The 19778-nt window shown below is 53.6% G+C and overlaps 1 protein-coding gene across 1 annotated transcript in view; it reads right to left on the bottom strand.

Annotated features, from left to right (window-relative positions):
* Dnah1 (dynein axonemal heavy chain 1) overlaps positions 1–19778 on the bottom strand; it is a 59847-nt gene that overhangs the window by 27171 nt on the left and 12898 nt on the right. Inside the window, exons 9-35 of the mRNA XM_055612451.1 lie at positions 19110–19321; positions 18204–18502; positions 17139–17289; positions 16165–16358; positions 15827–16052; positions 15163–15282; positions 14674–14756; positions 13281–13422; positions 12573–12728; positions 12005–12203; positions 11575–11828; positions 10727–10939; positions 9507–9671; positions 8930–9051; positions 8708–8813; positions 8074–8253; positions 7672–7812; positions 7040–7203; positions 6699–6812; positions 6213–6401; positions 5842–5947; positions 5188–5301; positions 4533–4682; positions 4094–4180; positions 3823–4009; positions 2182–2273; positions 1857–2011 (exon numbers count right to left, since the gene is read on the bottom strand). Of these exons, the coding sequence (XP_055468426.1) occupies positions 1857–2011; positions 2182–2273; positions 3823–4009; positions 4094–4180; positions 4533–4682; positions 5188–5301; positions 5842–5947; positions 6213–6401; positions 6699–6812; positions 7040–7203; positions 7672–7812; positions 8074–8253; positions 8708–8813; positions 8930–9051; positions 9507–9671; positions 10727–10939; positions 11575–11828; positions 12005–12203; positions 12573–12728; positions 13281–13422; positions 14674–14756; positions 15163–15282; positions 15827–16052; positions 16165–16358; positions 17139–17289; positions 18204–18502; positions 19110–19321 (4321 nt within the window). The remainder of the gene's footprint in view (positions 1–1856; positions 2012–2181; positions 2274–3822; positions 4010–4093; positions 4181–4532; positions 4683–5187; positions 5302–5841; positions 5948–6212; positions 6402–6698; positions 6813–7039; positions 7204–7671; positions 7813–8073; positions 8254–8707; positions 8814–8929; positions 9052–9506; positions 9672–10726; positions 10940–11574; positions 11829–12004; positions 12204–12572; positions 12729–13280; positions 13423–14673; positions 14757–15162; positions 15283–15826; positions 16053–16164; positions 16359–17138; positions 17290–18203; positions 18503–19109; positions 19322–19778) is intronic.

Here is a 19778-nt window from a genome sequence, read left to right on the forward strand (position 1 = left end):
ATGTGTTTCCAAATCTATCACCAGTCTATTGATATCCTTAATGGCGTCTTTAAACATTTTTGATAGTTTATTACTTTGCATATTATGTAGTGAGATCATCAGTTCTCATCTTTTTACCTTTTTTCATACCTTTGCTCATTAAAAATTATAACAGGAAAAATGGGAGTTTGCAGTGTAACTACGTATAATGGAGACATGTTTATATCCGCTCCCTGCTGAGTTCCAAGGAAGTCACATGAAATAAAAGCAAATGCTGGTATCCCAGTGGGGAGAAGGAAACTGGGAGGAGCCAGTGGCAGAGGTGGAGGCCATTGGCTCCGGAAGGTGGCAACGTGGGAAGAGCTGGAGAAGGGGCAAGTTCTGCTTGAGAACCTGAGAGAGGTCCAGTCTTCACAAGTTCTGCCTGTTAGGGACAGAGTCTCTGCTTGGTTCCTGAGTCTCCTAGGTCCACGCGTGCACTTCCTCACAAAATCAGCATGAGCAACCACACCTGCCAAGTCAGTTTAGATGAGCCCTCAACCCCGCATACTTAGCCACCTCAGCCCCTGGTCAGGCCCTCGTTCCCCTCCTCTTGAAGGTGGGGTCTGACTACTTGGCTCTTAAGAAGCAAGAATCCCGAGAGGCCAGTTTAGCCTAACCCATGTTGCAGGGTATTTGATCCAACTGTGAACCCCAAGATTGTGGGCTGTAAAAACCTGCTCCTAGTTGTGGAGTGGCTCTGCCCTAGCACACACCTTTAATCCAAGAGTTTTCTGTGTACAGGATTAAATAAAGTTAACCCGAGGGTCAAGAGGTGGAGCAGGAAACCAGCTGACAGGGAGAAAACAGAAAGGAGGGCCTTTGAGAGAAGGCTATTAAAGACAGCGTGGAGAAGAAGAAAGGGCTTTTGGCTTTTGGCCTTTTCCTTCTGGGATATGAGTTGGAAGGTCAGCTTGTTGCTTTCTCTGCCTCTCTGAGCTAGCAGGCTTTCACCCCAATATCTGGCTCATGAGTCTTCACTGGTAAAATTGAACATTTGGGATTTTACTGTTTTACAACACCCTCTTAGGAATTTTCTACCCACTGGTGTCCACCCTGCCCCATTGGCCCATGCTGTATTTGGAGCTGAGCCCATTCTGTCCCTGACGTTGAGACATGCCCCAGTGGTTCCTATACTTATGGTCATGGTCCTGAATAAAGCCTTCTTTAGCATGTTTTGAGGTACAGTTAAATGTTTTTTTTCTTCAATGGGACATTTTTCAGGCTGACCTGTGGACCCCACCGCCATTCATGTGAGTCTGGAGTGGACATGGGAAAGACCATTAAACAGAAATAGGGAAAGCCAAGTAGGTTCATATTGGAAAAGGAAGGTGACCCTGTCCTCATTCGTGGCCACCCCTTCCTGGGCTCATGGGGCACACTACAGCTAAGTAGGTATTTCCAGCAGGAGACGGGAGACCAGAGAAATAGTGCAGAGAAGGTGCTCAGGGGTTTTGCTTTTGTGTTGTTTTTCCAGAGCCTTGGATTTTAACATCCACTCAGTTGCGCTTCCTCCAGACCCACACAGCTACCTAAAACGTATGCCCTAGCCTGGGAGCAAGGCCTGGAAGTGGCCTCCTCAGCCTATCTCAGGGTAAAGACATCCATTTTCTGAATGTTCATCCATGCCAGCCACTGTTCCCAGCACATTTCATGTGTTAGGTTCCTTCCCTTGCCAAGTGACACTGCCATTATTGTCACTGTGCCAATGATAGAACTCAGGAGAGTTACTAAGGGGTGAAGTGGGATCCCATGCTTTCTGCTGAGATCTCAAGTTTCCAAATGCCACTGCAGGCAGCCTGGGAGCGCATCCCCGGCAGAGTTTGGGGGCCACTCACCACTCATGGGTGAGCAGGTCAAACTCTCCATACAGCTGGCCCATCGTGATGGACTTGGGGTTGAGCACATAGTAGTTAACAGCTTCATACACACCGCCACTGATGGATGGCTTCCCCTTCAGCGATGTCATGGCAGCTGCCAGGACTCTGTAACACTGGGGAGTCGCCACCAGAAAGTGACCCTACTGGCTTCCCGGAGGGCAGGGACGCAGTGGGCTGGGGACTGCAAGAAGTGGGGAGGGCATTCCAGGGAGCAGTGGGGCACAGGGGGAGCCCGGTGCCCTTGTTGGAGATACACAACCCCCCCCCCCCGGGCCCTGCTTACATTACTCTTGCCGGAGCCTGTGGGTCCGACAAGCATGAGGCCATGCCGTACCACTGTGGTCTCATATAGCTGGATGCACTTGACTAGGAAGCCTAGGGGACAAGGTCGGAGAACATGGGTTAGAGATGGAATTGACTCATGGCTCTGAAGCCAGCATGTGTGGCCTAAGGTGAGTCACTTGACCCCCTGAGCCTCAGTATATTCAATGCAGAGTGGAGAAGGCAGGAGCACTATGCCATGGGCAGGGGCGGGGGAGGCCCTGTGCACAGGATCTGCAGTGCACAGAGCAGGAGCTCGCTAGATGCCTACCGTTGCTATTACTGCTGCTGCCATTGCATAACACCACCTAGTTGTGGTCAGACATTATGGGACTCAGAATCCACTTCTTTCCCAAAACAACTGCCTCCTGAGAGCGCCAGCCTGAGGAAGTGCTGTCCAGCGCAAGGCAAAATTCAAGGGTCAGAACCCTAATCAGTCAGGAGCTTTAAAGAGTACATGGTTCTGGCCCAAGTGGTTGGGCTGGTTGTGGCTCTGGCAGGCCCAGGGGTCCCTGCCAAAGGGACAGGATACAGTTGGCTAGGGATGACAAAGCTGATCTAAAGCTGTCAGGGAAGAGACGAGCCCAGGGCTGGATTTAACAAGCTTGCTGGATCTACGTGCAGGAGGTGGCCAGGGAAGGGAGTGTTAAGCTACTCATGGACTAGAAAGCCATGGGAAGCATTGAGGCAGGGGCCCTGCAGGGCTGAGATGAGCAAAGCACCTGCTCAGGCCCTAGTTGGAGAGCCTGCGTGGACAGACATGCCTTCCTCAGAGAGCCCTGACCCCTAAGGGCCTTCTGGAAGGTACTGGGAGAAACTGTGCCAGGAAGCTGTGGGGGATCACGAGCATGCATATGTGGTGGCCAGGTCAAGCTGTTCCCCCGAACAAGCAGCCAGGCTGGGGAGAGGACAGCCTCAGCAACTCGAATCAAGCTAGAGTCAATTGGCAAGAGGGAACCTCAATTAAGAAAATGTTTCCATCATATTGGCTTGTGGGCAAGCCTGTGGTACGTTTTCTTGATTGATGGCTGATGTGGGAGGCCCAGCTCACTGTGGGCAGTGCCACCTCTGTGGTGGTGATCCTGGGTGCTACAAGAAAGCAGGCTGAGCAAGCCAGTGAGCAGCACTGCTCCACGGCCTCTGCTTCAGCTTCTGCCTCCAGGTTCCTGTCCTGACTTCCTTCAGTGATGGACTGTGATCTGTGAATCACAAGATGAAATAAACCCTTTCCTCCCCAAGGTGTTTTGGTCATGTTGTTTTGTCACAGCAATAGAAACCTTAACTAACACTCAACAAAGGTTCACTGCTGGATGAAGCAAGGCTAGACAGAGGACCTTGGGTTGGGACGGTTCCCACCATGGACAGAGGACCTAAATTGTGAGGTCTCAGTAAAGAGACACGCTGCCCCTCACCTGGAGAGCACTATTAAAGAAAGGAGCACTAGTAAAGAAAAGTCCAGAGTCCCCTTGGTTAGTGGTGAGGGACCCTGAGACAGCATTGCCCTGTCCCTGTCTCCAACCCTGGACTCCAAAGATGGCTGGAGCCAATACTTCCTCAGATTGGAGCGCCAAAGGTCTGCAGGACTCCTGGGGCTGCAGCTCACCCTCCACATCCTTGAGGTTGCTCTTCTCACAGGCCTTGCGGATGGCCTGGTCCAGGATGCCATAGTCAGTCTCCTCTTCCTTGATGGTAGGGAACAGGTCGGACACGATCCCTGCGAAGAGCTTGAGGTCTTCCTGTAGGAACTTGGGCACATTCACATCCCGGATGGCCCGAAGGCAGATCAGCTCCTGTAGTAGGGGCCAGCAAGAGCTTCTGGGGGTGCCAGGACGCTCCCGAAGCCCTCTCCCTGGGAGCTCTGTGCATAAGCTTACCTCATTCATGGTGGGGTTTTCTCTCTTAAGGTTCCCGGCCGCTGAGATGACAGTCTTCACAGCTCTCATCCCAAAGTCATAGTGATCCTGTTGACACCATGAAGGAGAGGCGTGTGTGGGCACTGGCCTTGGTGTTCTGCCTTGTGAACACCACCTACCACGTGGAACCTGGCTGCGCCTCATCACCCATCTTGTAGCTGAGATATCATTTCTCCCACAGGCCTTCTGTGGCTACTCACCCGCACAGCTGCTACTCACCTGGGCTAGGCGCTCCTCCTCTGGGCTGCTTTGGCACCTTCACCTTCTAGGTGATCATTCCAACAATCCCCTGGCTTATAGGAGTACCTATTCTGAAGCGCCCTCACAGGGGGTGAATCTGGAACAGCTCTGGGGGTGGCAAGGCTCCTGTCTGAGACCGTGGGACTAAGCAGGGCCTTACCTGGGAGCTGAGTTGCTCAGAAGACAGCTTGAAGGTGGTGGTGATCTTCTTGGCCAGCACATTGGCTTCGTTGAAGCCAAAGGAGTACAGGGAGATCTCAGCGATCATGGCATAATCAGGCACCATCATGGCCACAGGTCGGAAGAGGGCCTGGATGTGCAACACACGTGTGAAAGGTGGACAGATCACAGTCCCTCCCAGGGACTTAACCCAGGCTCTGGGCCACCTGATTCATAGCTGATGCTGGGCTTCTCCTCTGTACCACACCTGCTGCACTGAGGCTTCCAGTTGTCAGTGGCCGTGCACCTCTTACCATGGAAACGGGTGCTTTGTGTTGGTGAACACCTTCCCCATGGAACTTCCAGGAGACAGCCACTCTTGGTTCCTGTCTTCCCACCTTAGCGCCTTCTGTCGGATGTCCTGCACCCCACCCCATAGGAACCCCAGACTTCCCCCATGCCCCGAAGACAAGTCCAGGGCCTCCCCTCTGTAGTTGGGTGTGGTCCACTGGGCTTCCCAGATAAGAGCACCTCTCCAGGAAATCCCAGTTCTTCATGCCAGGCAGCTAGCTATGTGTTCTCAAATCAGAGCTTTAGCATTTTAGGGTCCAGACTAAAGCTTTGTCACCTTCTGGCCACCCTGGGCCTGAACTTGCCTTCAGGTTGTCAGGCAGCTCTGTTCGGCCAGCATACCCTGGATTCATGGTGATAAACACGGCGCAGGATGGTACAAGGGGGATTTCGACACCCTCAAACATGAAGCGTTCTACCTGTATGTGGGGTACAGGGGTTGGCCCACATTAAAGAGAAGATGCCCAGGCCTTCAGCTCCCCTGACTGGGTTCTGTCATGCTGCTGACCAGACACCAGAGGTCTGTCAGACTGGGTCCCTGGTCATGGGTTAGAGCTCCCAGATTCTAGCCTCAGACCTTGGGTCTCATTGACTCCCAGGTCCTGGTCCCACTTCCTCAGAGGTCTCCACACAGTTGCTACTTCCCCACATCCACTGGTCACAGCTCTGCCTGACCCCTTAAGGTTTACTCAAACTCAGCCAAGAACAGAACCTAGGCCATTACTTCAAGTGGGATCTGTCAGGCTCTCAGCTCTTGTCCCTTGCGCAATATCCTTGGCTACTCTGAATAAGGCTGGTGAAAGGACCAACACCCTGGACTTGCCATGGTATAGGAAGGGACCCCCTTCACCTGACGAGGGGTTGAAGTAAAGAGATGGGGTCTGGGACTGACTATACATTCCTCTAAACGAGCACAAGGGTTGTGGGGACAGTGCCATCCCTAGAGTGTCCAGGCTCACCCGCTGCTGCTGTGCCTTCTGGATGGTGGTGATCTGCTGCGCCACCACAGATAGCACCTCGATGTCAATCCGATTAAACTCATCAAAGCAGGCCCAGGCCCCAGCGCTAAGCAAAGCAAGGTAGGGCATTTGGGTAGGGCATGCCCTCAGAGCATACTTGCTACCTCCTCCCAACAACCCTCTGACCTCACCGGGGAGGAAGTGCTCAGTGGTGGTTACCAGCTCAACTACAGTCCCAGGCCTGCCCCCAACCCTAGCCCACTGAGCAGAGCCTTTGACTCCTGTCACTTCATCCTGTTCCCTGTGAGACTCCTGTTGGCCAGTGTTCTCCCTCCTTCTCCCTGTCCTGGCCATGCCACACCCAGCCTCACCTGGCTAGACCCTTGAAGAACTTGCCCATGGCCATGAAGTCGAGCTGGTCAGAGCAGTTGAACACAACGGTCTGTATGGCCAAGGCCTTCCCCAGGTCCTTTGTGGTCTCTGTTTTCCCTGTGCCAGCTGGGCCAGCTGGTGCACCCCCAAACTTGAGGTGCAAGGCTCCAGTCAGGGTCAGATAGCACCTGTGAGAGTGAAAGGAGGTGCGCACGGGCCACACCCATCCTGGGTGATCCCCTTCCTGGGGTGTTCCACAGACCTGAGGTGCCTCCCCCTCAGGGCGCTGAAGGGGTCAGCAGCTCTTGATCCTCTTAGGGACAGGTCTGCCACGATTATGACTGGAGCCTGAGGCTGGCTACCTGCGTAGTGTTTCCCCTGCCCTACTTTTGAGTCTTGCCAAGCTTTCTTTAGAGACTCACTGGACTGGCTGACCTGTGGCTACCCATTTCCCTTACTCAGCCCAGCTGGGGAGGGGCCCTCACCTGTCAGTGAGGGGTGTGATCACCAGTCTCCCACTGTTGCCTAGGTACTCGTAGCCATAGATAAACTCAGCGTTCACAGCACGGATGTATAGGTCATTATTTGTCCAGTAGTACCTAGCAATGCAGGGACATGGGTTTCCGGACATGAGGGCACAGACCAGTGAGTCGGTATATAGTTAAAAAAAAAAAAAAAAAAAAAAAAAAAAGAGGGGCTTCTTTTAGAGCACGAGAACACAGAAATACCCCCACATCCATCTTGTCTTACTTTGAGGGAGGAGACAAGCCCTCAAAATTGCTAGCATCCTCAACCCCAGCCTCAGCTGCTCTGCTCTGGCCCTCACCTGAGCTGTGAGATCCACTCAAAGTCGTTCACGCTGGTTACATCCTCGTCGATCAGCTTGCTCACCACGTCCTTGGCGTGGACCTCAATGACGATGAGCGCCGAAAGCACTGCCCGCTGCATGCGGGACAGCTTCCCCCGTACCAGGGCTACCAGTTCACTGAGCTGAAAGAGTGGGGAAGCGCTGCAGAGATCCGGGACCTACTGCCCCTCATCCCTTGCCGAGGGTGGGCTTCTGCCCCAGATGGCTCCTGCTGATCTGAGATGTGAGGAGAGTAAGGACTGGGACAAGAGAAGGAAAGACTTTTAAAACCTCCACGTGACACCCGCCTCTGGGGTGTACAAACCCTCGGTGCGCTCATGGCTGGAAATGGGGTGTGGTGAGAAGTGTGGATCATGGGTAGCCCAAGGAAGTGCAGGACAACCCAGCAGGCACCTCACTGACCGTTAGGAGGGGCACCTGTCTAGTCTCAGAACCCTCTTTAGGTCCCCTCTTGCTGGTGCTACAGAGTCTGATCTGCTCTTTGGACCTGACCTTTGGCCCCTTCCAGGCTTGCTGCAGGAAAACGTTCCTTCAGAGAATGGGGTCTGGGGTGTTGGAGTGTGGGGCGCACCGATCCTCCACAGCTTTACCTGTCTGGAGAGCTGGGGGAACAGCTTGCTTGTGATGTCACCTTCCTCGAGCGCCTGGGCTACCTCCATTGTCCAGAATGTCTGGCAGCCAGCAATGGTCACCTGGCCAGGCCAGTTCAGAACCCACTCAGATCTGGGCGTCTGGAAAGACAACACGAGCAGACTGACTCAGGTGGTGCCAGTCCTGACCCCATCCTCTTTGTCGCTCAAATGCTGTCTGTGCTTTGGCATTTCAAGCTCTGGGTTCAAATGCTCCCTCAAAAAGACAAGTGCTCTTAATAAGCACTGAACCTCCTGAGGGCTGACAGAATGGCTGGAGCTGGGGGGGAGGCGAGCTGGAGTAGAACGCTCTGAGAAGGGTGCACTCGCGGCGGGGGGGCTGAGCGGGAAGGCTGCACTCACTTGAGGGTAGGCGTTGATGGCCCTCTCAATGAAGTCGCGCACGCTGGCCTTCATGCTGCGCTCCACCTCCAGCAACCAGTCCTCCACGTTGCTGGTGGGGTAGATGGAGGAGGAGAGCTTCACCTCTTCACCCTCTGCTGAGTACATGTGTGTGATCTCCAGGTCCTCCTGGAACAGCAGCTACGGGCAAAGGGGGTGGGGAGGAATGGCTGACTCAGGTTTGTCAGAGGACCTGCCCTCAGCCCTGGGCTGACCTGGCCACACCTTTGTCCCTCAGGGGAGCTGGCTCTGTGCAGGACCACTCCCAGTGTTTGCCTTCCCTGACAGCAATTTGGCAGGACACGTTTAAGCCCTTGGGGAACGAGGCTAAACTTCCCCTCTGTGTTTCCACCCTTCACAGATGTCAGTATTCTGGAAGGACAGGAGCTGCTGGCCGAGTTAGGACCCCAGGGCTCCCAGGCTCAAGGGGAGGGATGAGTTCTTTAGATAACCTTCCCACTAGCCCCAGGTACGTCTCTGAGGACCAGGGTCTCTCTTGCCATCTCATCTCTAAGAGGGATTGGCCTAAGAGGAAAGAGGTCGCCTCTGGAGAGTACCCCAGTGTGCTGGCCAAGCCCCAGGCCTGGCTACACACCCGAGCAATATTCTCGAAGCACTTGCGCAGGTGGGGCTGCACAGCTGTGGGGTCCTTCGTCTGTGACAGAATCTCCAGCAGCTCATCATCTGACAGGAAGTAGAACCTTCCAGGGAGACACGGGTAAGGAAAAAGGTCAGGTGCCCACTGACATGGTGCTTCCACACTAGCTTCTCGGAGCACTTGAGGGCCCGCAGTGTAGACTGGGGCCATGGTGCCTACCTGGGGAAGGCACTCCGCTTGGTCTCCAGGTACTCACTGAGGCCCTTCTGGACCATGTCCAGCAACTTGTTGCAGTCCCTCAGGCTGTCCAACAGCCTCTGGTCAGGACACACATTGATCACCTGCAGGAACCAGACCCAGCCAGGGAGAGAAAGTGAAAATGAGCCTGTCCAAATGGGAGGTGGCAAGACGGGTTCACTACACAGTGCCCATGGCAGCCAGACACCGTCAGGGGAGGGTAAGGGGCAGGAAATTGATGCCTAGGCTAGGGACTGTCTCCATCAGCTCCGAGAAACCATTCCATAGTAAAAAAAAGAAAAGAAAAAGAAAAAAAGGGTAGTAAGGGTAAGGCATTGTTTTGCTGCAGGACTTGGCAGGATCTCTAAAATGCCAAAACCACGGTGTTTCTAAGGGGGCGCCTCTGGTATCAGGAGTCCACGCTCAAGGACATGAGCCACAGCCAAAGCCTTCAGATTGGGCTTTAATCCTTGTTTAGGGAGGAAATACTGAGGAGCCCCAGCAATGTGATCAGGGCTCCTTGGGCGTCCTCGCCGTCTTCCCAGTGACACCCCCTTACCTCCCGGGTTTCATAGGCATTCTTCATGATCTTCCTCCAGATGCGCTCCATGGTTTGGTAACGCTTGCTCTCCACCGGCAGCTGCCGGGTGATGTCCTCGGAGCTGAAGATGGGTTCCAGGTAGAGCCAGGACCGTTGGCAGTTCAGCCACTCCTCCAGCACCTCCTGGGAAGGTCGGGGCAGGGCAGGTACTGTCAGAGTTGAGGGTTCATGTTGGGTTTAGTGTCCGTGATGGAAACATTTTATCCTGTTGGTGTGCAGTGCAGACTGTCACAGCCAGTGCCCACCAGGTAACTTTACACAGAACCATTTTCCTTTCTGCCTCCAGATCTCCCACTGGGGATTTACCTCATTTTCTCTCATCAGTGCAAACTGATTCGTTCATCTCTGCACATGAGACGGGCATCGCGGTTAGCTCTGTATTAGGTCCATGCCAGGCTTAAATGGACACCAGGAAAATCGGGGGAAGGGACATGGGTTCTGCTCTTGAGGAATATACTAGTGGCCATTCTGCTCCGGAATCACTAAGGGTCCAATATGTGTGAAGCCCCTTCAAGAGGTGCTGAGCAAGGGCCTTACTGGGAATATCCTGCAGGCGGGTGTGGGCAGGTTGGCAAGTGGTTGGGGAGATGGGAGGTGGGGCTGGAATTACAGGTTGCGGGGGTGAGCACAGCAGGGAAGCCTGGGGTCAGTCCCTCCTTCTCCTGACTTCTGGACTGCACTGGTATATCCCTCCATGAAAGACTGAAGGTAGAGGCTGGGGGGCATACCTTCAGGCCTACACTCTAGAGATCTTCGGGCGGTCCCTGCCTCTGGTCTTGAGAGCCTGAGACAGCTGTAGTCCCAAGCACCCTGGCCCCTGTCCTTAAAGTATCACCAAATGAGGTGAGAGGCTCAGGGCAGGGTGGGAAAGGATAATGAGGGACCTTGGGGCCTCACAGTGTCCAGCCCATGAAGATCCAATGACTAGACTGTCCCAGGCTTAGGCAGCCACATTCTTTAATTAAGCTTCAGTCTTTCCACAGCCCTTACTGCCTCTTTAAGTAGCTAGACCTCATACAGGGATGGCCACATCCATCTTGACAGCCTCTTCCAGGAGAAAGCCTGTCAGAGAGCCAGGAGCAGGGGGAACAGGTGCGACATGCTGCACCTAAATACGGTAAGTGCTACTTGGTGGACAGCGCTCCTTCGGAGGGGAGGACAAAGGGAGGAGGGCCCACCTGGGTCAGCTTCAGTTTGGTCTCCCAGGAGTTGATGCGCTGCTCAAAGGGTTTCTTGTATGGTGAGAAGGACATGCTCTGGGTCATGACGATGTGGTCATCAAGCAGCTGTGAGGCCTCGTCTGGGCTCTTGAGGATATAGGTGTCTGTCTCCTTGTAGGGCAATACGTTGAACAGGATGGATGACCATTCCTTTTCCATCTTGTCTAGTGCCTAGGGGATGGGGACAGTCAGAGCCAGGCCTGGAAAGGACTGGCTGTCATGCTATCCAACCAGCACTGGGCAGGGAATAACGGACTCTGCCAGGCCATGGCCTTCATGTGGGCCACACTGGCAAATGCTCCCAGCTTGCCTAATCAGAAAGTCCCCAATGGGCCTCTGTCTGAATTCAGGGTTGACTCAAGCTCCTATGTTCAACAAGAGAGGCACTTCGGTGCCAGTTGGGAGTGTATTCATACCTAAAGAATGTATTATTTTGCCACTGCTGACCCTCCCTGAGCCTTAAGGCTCTTTAATTAGTTAACTAATTAACTAATTAATTAATGGCAGTGTAGGGGATACATTCACATATATAGGCTGGCTACATTCTCAACTCCTGTACTCACCTGTTAAATGACCATAGTGCCAACAGCTCCTTGCTAGAGAGAGGGAAGCGGGGTATTTCGCAATGGTGGGTGCTATGGCAAGCACCCCACCTACATTATTAACTTTTGGTAAGATGTGCTCTGACCCCAGGGATTGAGCCATTACTGTTACCCTCGCAAATGGCCGCCATTGCAAGGGCTAGCTGGTCACCCTGTTCAGCAGGGGCTAAGCGGGGTCAGACTGGCTGGTGGTTGGGGACCCACCTGTTCAATAGAATACTCCTTGCCAGCCACCTCAGCCACCTTGCTGATACTCTCAATGTGGTCCTGAAGGTTCATCTCGAGGCAGCGGGCAAAAGTCAAGTTGGCTTTAGGCCTAACATTGATGTTGATCTCATTGGACAGTATATCCCAGTGCCGGTTCCGCATTCCAGGGTTGCGCAGGCCTTGGATAAGCGGGATGTAAGGCTTGAACTCCTCTATGCGTGATCGGATGTCCAAAGCCACCTCCTGGCAGGCTGCCGGGGAGACAGGAGAGCATGAAACTCAGCCAGTCCAGGGAAGAAAGAGGAGAGGCTGGGTCTACAGGAAAGGGACAGTTATCACGCTGCCTGGCCTGCATCGGGCGCGAAGAACAAGCCCTGCAGAGCCATGACCTTTGCACGGGGCTCCACTGGCAAACATTCTCGGCTACCTGGGATGTCCTTGAACTGCTTCACACACTTGTGCATGGTCTTGAATGACTCAACCACACTCTTCTCCAGCTGCTCAGCATCAATGGCTGACAGAGGGTCATTCATCCAGCTCTCAGACCAGCGCAGCCAGTCGGAGGCTGTAGTCCAGAGGTCCAGGTAGGGTTGGAATTCCTTCACCATTCTTGAGAGCTTGTCGTACTACAGGGACAGAGGACAGGACTGTCAGGGTGCTCACTGGGCTTTCTCCATACCATCTCTACACTGGCCAGGCCCCATCTCCTTCTTTGTCCTTGGCTGCTGTCTCTGCTCCTACCCCCAAAGACTCCTGCCATATCTAGGCTCTGACTGCTGAGCCTCCAAAGTCTAGGCTGAGCCCCAGAAACCTCCTGCTTGTTTGTACTCCCATCCCAAGAGCCAAGAAGATTAGATCTACCCTGTAGCCAGCTCAGTTCTACCCCAGCATGCCCAAGCCCTGCCCCATAACAGCTGGGCTCTGCTGGAGCTGCATATCTGAGTTGCTTCCTGAAGCCCCGGGAAGTAGGGCAAGGTGCCCACAAATAGGCCTACATTGGTGATGGGCAAGCCAAAGATGCGCTCGCGGTTGTTGTAGAGCATTGCCAGCTGCTGGCAGTCCTTCAGCTGCTTCTTGACCCGCCGCACCTCGTTGGCAATCTCGTGAGCTCGTGCAATCTCCACATGGGTGGAGAAGCCCGCCACCACCAGCTGTGGGCCAAGGAGCAAGGGTCAAATGCACCCAAGCCCTATGGTGAGTAGGTATTCCGCTTCCCCAGGGCACTGGCGCCTAGCCCCAAAAGAACTTTGTTTTGTGCTGAGCCGTTTCTCAGCCACTCACAGGCAGGCTATTACAGGACTGGAGCACAGGTGGGGATCTGTGAACACTGAGCTCATTGCCTACTAGCGTGACAGTCACACCATCAAGAACATTGGGTCCATTATTATTAAAGTTTACGAAATGTTCTACCCAGGCATTTCTTTGCCTTTTAGTTCATTCTCTCGGCCATTAAAAAACAAAACAAAACATTGATATGGCATCTCCTAAATGCAAGCTGTAGGACAGCAGTATCTCTGTCTCTGTCTCTCTCAGGTGAGGCAAATCAAGTCCCTAGACTGCATGCCTTTGTAGACCAACAAGGGCCTCAGGCCAGCTTCCTCCATGCCAGCCAACTCCCTCTGCTGCCCGACACAAGGTCTCCATGGAATGTAAGGTGTCTTGTGTGTGACGGAGAGCAGGTAGAGCCCTAGGCCAAGCCCCACCTGCAGCCCTTCCAGCTTCTCCTGGAAGTTGTTCTGGTCCATGAGCTGGATCCTGCGGAACTTCTCCTCATCCTCAGTGTGTTGCTGCCGCACCATCTCTATCTGCCCAAGGATCTTGGAGGGCCAGTTGTTGGCAGCCCATCTGGCAGGAAGGAGGATCAGGATTTGGGGAAATGCCACTGTTGAAATCATCAGACAGAAAGGAAGGGCTACCCTTCCAGGTGCCCCAAACCTAGGCAGCTAGGGTGTGAGCAGGGCAGGGTTGGGGTAGGATGAGAGAATCCAGATGTCAGCTGAATCGAGCTGAAACTGGGCAACTGGGAAGTCTGAGTAAGCGGGAAGGCCGTCACTGCCACCAGTGAGATGCAGCTCCAGTGTGCCGGTGCAAAGGGGCACAAGGGAAGTAGCAAGACAGTGCTGTTGACTGTGCTAGCTAGTTTTATGTCAACTTGACACAAGCTAGTACTCAGAGAGCAGGGAATTAGACTGAGGCACTGCCTCCATAAGATGCGGCTGCAGGCAAGCCAGCCTATGGGGCTTCTTGATTAGAGATTGATGTCAGAGGGTTCAGTCCTCTGTGGTGCTACCCTTGGGCTGGTGGGTCCTGGGTGAGCGAGCCATGGGGAGAGAGCCAGCAAGTAAGAGTCTTCCATGGCCTCTGCATCAGCTCCTGCCTCCAGCTTCCTGTACTAACTGCCTTTGCTGATGAAGTATGACATGGAACTGTAAGCAGAATAAACCCTCTCCTCCCTAAGTTACTTTTGGTCATGGTGTTTCATCACAGCAACAGAAACCTGAGCTATGACAATAGATTTCCTCTGAAATCCCAGGGTTCTCAGGTGAGGCAAATCAGGTCTACTAGCCTGCATGCTTTTATTGACCAACAAGGGCCACGGGCCAGCTTCCCCCAGGCCAGCCAACTCCCTCTGCTGCCTGACACAAGGTCTCAGTGAGGTTTCTAACCACAGCTGGCTTAGGGACATCAGCCCCTGGGAAGGCTCCACCTAGACACGATGCCTTGTCAGGCTGATGTGTTGAACCTCCATCTGTAAGGCAGCTCTGGGTGAGGGGTTTGTTTCTAGTGTTCAAGGGCTTTCCAACAGGCTCATCTGCGTCCCCTCACTGTGCCTCAACCACCTCATGCCCATGTATACAAGGTCGTTGCTAGGACAGGGACAGGACCTCCAGAGCAAGAGTGCGCACTCCTATGTGATTTCTTTCTGCCCACAGGCCTCTTGACTGGCCCTGGCTTCAGCGTAGAGAGCCGTGGTCTAAAGCATCTTGGCAGGACATTCCTGGTGTGGTTTCACAGCTTGTGACAGCTGCTGCTTTTGGTTACCACTGCAGCGCGGCATGTCCTGCTGCCCACCCAGTATCCAGTGCCCCCACTCACTTGTCATTGAAGTCGTCTGTGGTGAGGTTGTAGAAGAATTCATCCATGACCTCGTAGTCAGCCAAGACCTTCACGATCTGCTCCTGCATGAGCAGAAATGAGGAGCCATGATGGGGAGGGGGTTACTTGGATGGGTTCTCCAAAGTAGCTGGGGGCCATGGAGAAGAGAAGGAGCTTTCTTCCAGAGACGAGACACTTCAAAAGAGCCATGGTCACCACATCTCTGGTTCTAGTCCTCTGACCTATCCCTTCTGTCCTCCTCACTGCCCAGAGAGCACAGCTCTGAATCTCTGCTGCACTCCCAACCTCTACCCTGGGCCCCTACCAGACCCTGGGTATCTGCTTTACCTCACTTACTGGCTCTGATCACCAGCTTCTGCCTGTCCTGACTGCCAGCCTCTGACCCACAGTCCTCCGTATCCAGCCCCTGGGTTCCTAATGTAACTCCACCAGGCTCCTGGACAACTGGCAGCAGCATGCCTGCCTTACCTCCAACACTACCAGCTTTTCAGGGATGCTCTTCATCCAGTCTCGAATCTCAGCAAGCTCCTCGATGCTGTTGGGCTTCTCGTAGATCTTGCGGCTAATGCTGCGGAACTCCTCACAGATCTGGCGTGTGAGGATTGGAAGGTTCTAGGGACGGTTGTGTGCCTTGCGTCCCCTGGGACCTGGTTCTCATTAAGGTCCCCAGGGCCTTGAAGTCAGTTGTTCTACGGTGACCCTACTCTGCCATGCTTTCCAGGAGAGAGGTTCTGACTGGCTCACTACACGGTGCTGAGGCCTCTTTGGAGGTGAAAGCATCACCCAGGGTGCTTCACCCTCGCAGGCTTCTCTGGACCCAGGAACACACTTTGGGTTTCTGTACTTGCATACCCTCAACTCTGTGGAACAGTCCAGCCCAGGCTGTCCTTCACAAGAGCCTCCTGGGTTTCTAAAATGCCCACTGTCCATGGGATGGCGGTATCAACCTTCCACTAACATATGGAAACACGTGAACGCAGATAGGGATCAAGGCAGGGTGACTTCCGGGTCCTTTCTTTGAGCACCTGAAGACACCCGAGACTTTGCCTGTTGCACTTTCCTAGTGGGAGCGCACCAGGCATGCAAGGCTGCTTGTGTGTGGCTGTGGTCGCTGGGGCCAGGAGTTACTCACACTGTCTACCTCCTTGTGTAAGTTCTTAGCCAGGATATCCAGCATTGACGTAGCCAGGGCCTTGAGCTTTTTGGACAGGCTCTGCTTAATGCCATCGACATTGATGTAGAATGGCCCGATGATGATGCTGCTAGGCAGTGAGTTGTCTAGGATCTCTTTCTCCTTCAGGTGGGTGAGCACCACTTCTCGAACCGCCTCTGCTGAGGGGCACTGATTCTGGTAGGCCCTGAACGTAGTGCATGTGTGGGAGCAGAGGATGGTTAGCAGGGTGGGAGGGGATGCATGCACAGACAGACACACACACACACACACACACACACACACAGGCATGCACATACTTGAGGAAGGTGTTAATGTCATTGTTGCTCAGCTCCAGATACTTTCTGAACTCCTTAGCATAAGCCTGCAGTGGGATCATGGCCTTGTGCATGGCGTTAGTGATGCTAGCCCGTAGCTCCTCTACCAGTGGCTCATGAAGCCCCACTGACTCTAGCAGAGGGTCGCCGCTGATAAAGAGGTCCTCCATCACCAGCTTTAAGGAAAAGGACAGAAAAGGCAGAACTGCATGAGCCCTTGAGTGGGTGGCAGAATGGTCTAAAGACTACATGGCAGCAATGTGTGCAAGCAGAGGCACTATGGCGCAGGACTGGGGGAAGGTTTGCAATGACATGCCCAAGAGACGACTACGGACTAACATAAATGCAGAAGCTACTGTGAGGCCCACTGAAGGACCATATGCTCTCTTGATGGTCTGACTCAGACTTGCCAAGGACAGGAGCAGATGAGACAACCAGGCTGCTGACAGCTTGGACTGACAGCAGGAGAGAGAGGAAGGGGTTTGATTATGGAGGCTCCTGGGCTGTGTGTGCAGCTTGGGTGTGTGTGCAATGGAGGTGACTTGTGGAGAGCTTGGATACTAGCTATGTGTGGAATGAGGTCCTGGGTCTGCACTTGAGGTGGAGAAAGGGGCTCAGAGCTGGAGAGGGTACACGGGGTGGGATACAGGACGAGCAGCTACGGCAAGATTAGTCCAGTCAGTCTAAGATTCAAACTGATGTCCTGATACTTAGCCATAAACTATTGGCCATCACCTATTGTAAACTAGGTTTAACTGGTTTAGTTTCTCCAGGTCTACAAGGCAGCGATGTTAATAGTTCCATCTGTGGTGAGGATTAAAGGAGACATTTGTGAATTTCAGGGCCACACCCACTGTCCATTAAGTGGAAGGCTAGTGGTAAGGGAGCTGCTGTGGTGTTTGTGACAGCATCCTGTGGCTCTCGGCAGCCAGGGCATGCCAGCCTGTAGCACATACCTTCTCCAGTTGAGGCACAGCATGGGTGGCTAGGATACCCTTGTCAAAGAGGTTGAGCAGAGTCGTCTCAAACTGCTCTAGGGGTGTGCTGTAATGAACCCCTGAGCTGTCCAGTACCAAGTCTACATTGAACAGGGGATTCTTCCGGGGCCTGGAGGCAAAAAACTGGGCTGATTAAGAATGCCTTCCCTTTCCTGCCAATATTGTGATTTCAAGCTTCTCCAAGCATAGCACTGCCTTCTCACCCCCAATTTCCTAGAGAAAGGCTTGGGGCCGGCCAGAATGGTCCTTAGACTCTTGCCCCAGAGATCCTGAGGAACCAACCACATAGGTAGCACCATCCTACATTGGTCTTGAGGTCATTGGACAGGTTGGCCTGGCCTAGGCACTTTGCTAGAGGTCCCATGCTCTTCCTGGGAGCCCACTATCCTCAGTTTCAGAAGTCTGAGGCACCTCAAAAGCCTTGCCGATAGATCCAAGCCAGGGCCCTGTTGATAGCTTTTGCCATATGAAAAATACCCAGGAAGCTCTTAGTGTTCTACACGGGTCCCTCTGACTTTCTGATTTGTCCCATTTCCTCTACCCAGGCCTACCTGCCCTTCCATAGTCCAGCCACACTCACTAGCCTGTCCTTCCTCAGCTGCCCCAAGTCTTTTTAACCCTTGGTGCTTCTGTTTCATTTGGTCCTGCCAGTTACATCATGCCTTAGACACCACCTTCCCCCCCACCCCCGACCTCAAGGCAAAGGTCCATCATAAAATTAGCAATGATAGTATCTACTGAATGTCTTGTTATGCTTCCCACTGTCAGTAAGAACTGTATCTCAGAGTCCCCTAAGACCAACATTTGGTTCATGGAAGGGGCTCAGTATTATCAACTGTGACATTCAAAGAGCGACTACATAAGTGATTATGGCCAGAGTGCAAGCCGGAGCTGGAGGGGACACTTCTGGGAACCGAGAGATGGCCAAACTCTCTCTGATGTCAAGAACCTGGTGTTCTGATCACCCTGCCCTTGCTTGCCCAACAAGGTCATGTCCCAGCGACTCTGCGCATCTGGACCTACTTGTAGGGGCTGTTGACAAGGTCTTCACCCCAGGACATGTCCTCTGGGCAGTCGAGCACACTGCAGCAAGCATCAGCAATGAACTGCGTGAAGCCGCTCAGGGAGTCCTGCACCAGGAAGCGCAGTGTGTCCTGCAGCACGTACTTGATGAGCTCCATCAGCTTGCGCAACTTGGACATGAGATACACCTCCCAGTTGGTCTCATAGAGGTTGTACCAGCCCTTGCTCATGTCTCGGAGGCTGCTTCGCATTGCTACTTTCAATGTGTTGACCCAGCTGTCCTTGAGGAACATCTGCACCTGGAGTGGATGCAAACGCCATCAAGAAACCACTCCCGAGACCACCACCCATAGCTGCTCTAAGATAATGTACCAAGCTTCTTGAGAGGGCCACCTCAGGACCCATGTGTATGACAGTAAAGGGAAACGTCCCACAACTCGTTGCCAAGAGCTGTGGACCCACACCCTAGGTGCGATGTCTGGGGTCCAGGGCTGCTTGGAGGAGAGGCTGGGCACGTGGAGATAGAACAGTCATGGGAAGGAAACAGACACACAGAAGAGGAAGCGGCAGAGAGAAAACAGGGGCAAAATATGTAGGAATGGAAATAAGACAGAAATGAGTGGAGTGAGGCAGTAGCCATGGCCCCATGGGCATCCTGGTCCTCAAGGTACAGTCCCATATTGTGATTTGGGAATGGGGTTCCTGTTCCCCCCTTTAAGACAGGAGATCTGCTCGAAGGGCACTAGCTCAGAGGGACCGAAAAGGAAGCCCACCCAGTTCTCCTTACCCTGCCGAATGAGCCCCACCCTTGTCCCACCTTTGTCCTACTTCACAGGGCCTTGAGGCCTGTGATTGTTGCTCTAAAGGCCTGAGGCCCCTGTTCCCCGCGCTCTGATGCCCAGGTACCTGGGAGAAGGCTTGAGACTGGATCTGCTCGAACTCCTCCAGGCGGCTGTACTTGGACAGGTTGGAGTGGAACAGGGACATGCTGGTGACCTTGTTGCATTCAGCCCGGACCTTGCTCAGAGCTGTGATGACTTCTGGCCGGGTGAGCAGGGACACAAAAGTGAAGTCCTCCTTTTGCTCCCGGAAGGGGTACGTGGGGATGCTCACCAGCCCTGCAGAGGGGCAGAGCCAGCATCAGAGCCGCCTGGCACACACTGAGGGTGCGGAAACACAACTTCTTTCTGTCCGAAGAGTCTAGTTCATTCCTAGAACCCTTCTTTTCTTACTCTAGCCTTTGGGAGTGACCCCAAGGCCCGAAGTGAATCGCCTGCTCTGAGAGTTCCTCCAGGCTCATTAGTGCTCACTGGCCCCTTTGAGAAGCAGGTGGCACCTCTAGACCCCCCGCTGACTTGAAGCCTGCATTGGGAGCTCAAAGGAGGAATATTTAGGTACAAGAATGCTTGCTATCCATAGCCCAGCTATCCATATCACACACCAGAGTCTGGGGCCAGGAAGTGTACTCAGCGTGAATGGGTGGCCTCAAGGTAAGGAGGACTCCTGGGGTTCTGTTCAGAGACTTGGTGTTCCACATGTCTGTGGAGCTCTAGCAGTGCCAACTGTATTCCTGCT

The sequence above is a fragment of the Psammomys obesus genome, unplaced genomic scaffold, assembly GCF_907164565.1.
Source record: "Psammomys obesus unplaced genomic scaffold, mPsaObe1.curated_primary_1811, whole genome shotgun sequence".
Taxonomy (NCBI): domain Eukaryota; kingdom Metazoa; phylum Chordata; class Mammalia; order Rodentia; family Muridae; genus Psammomys; species Psammomys obesus.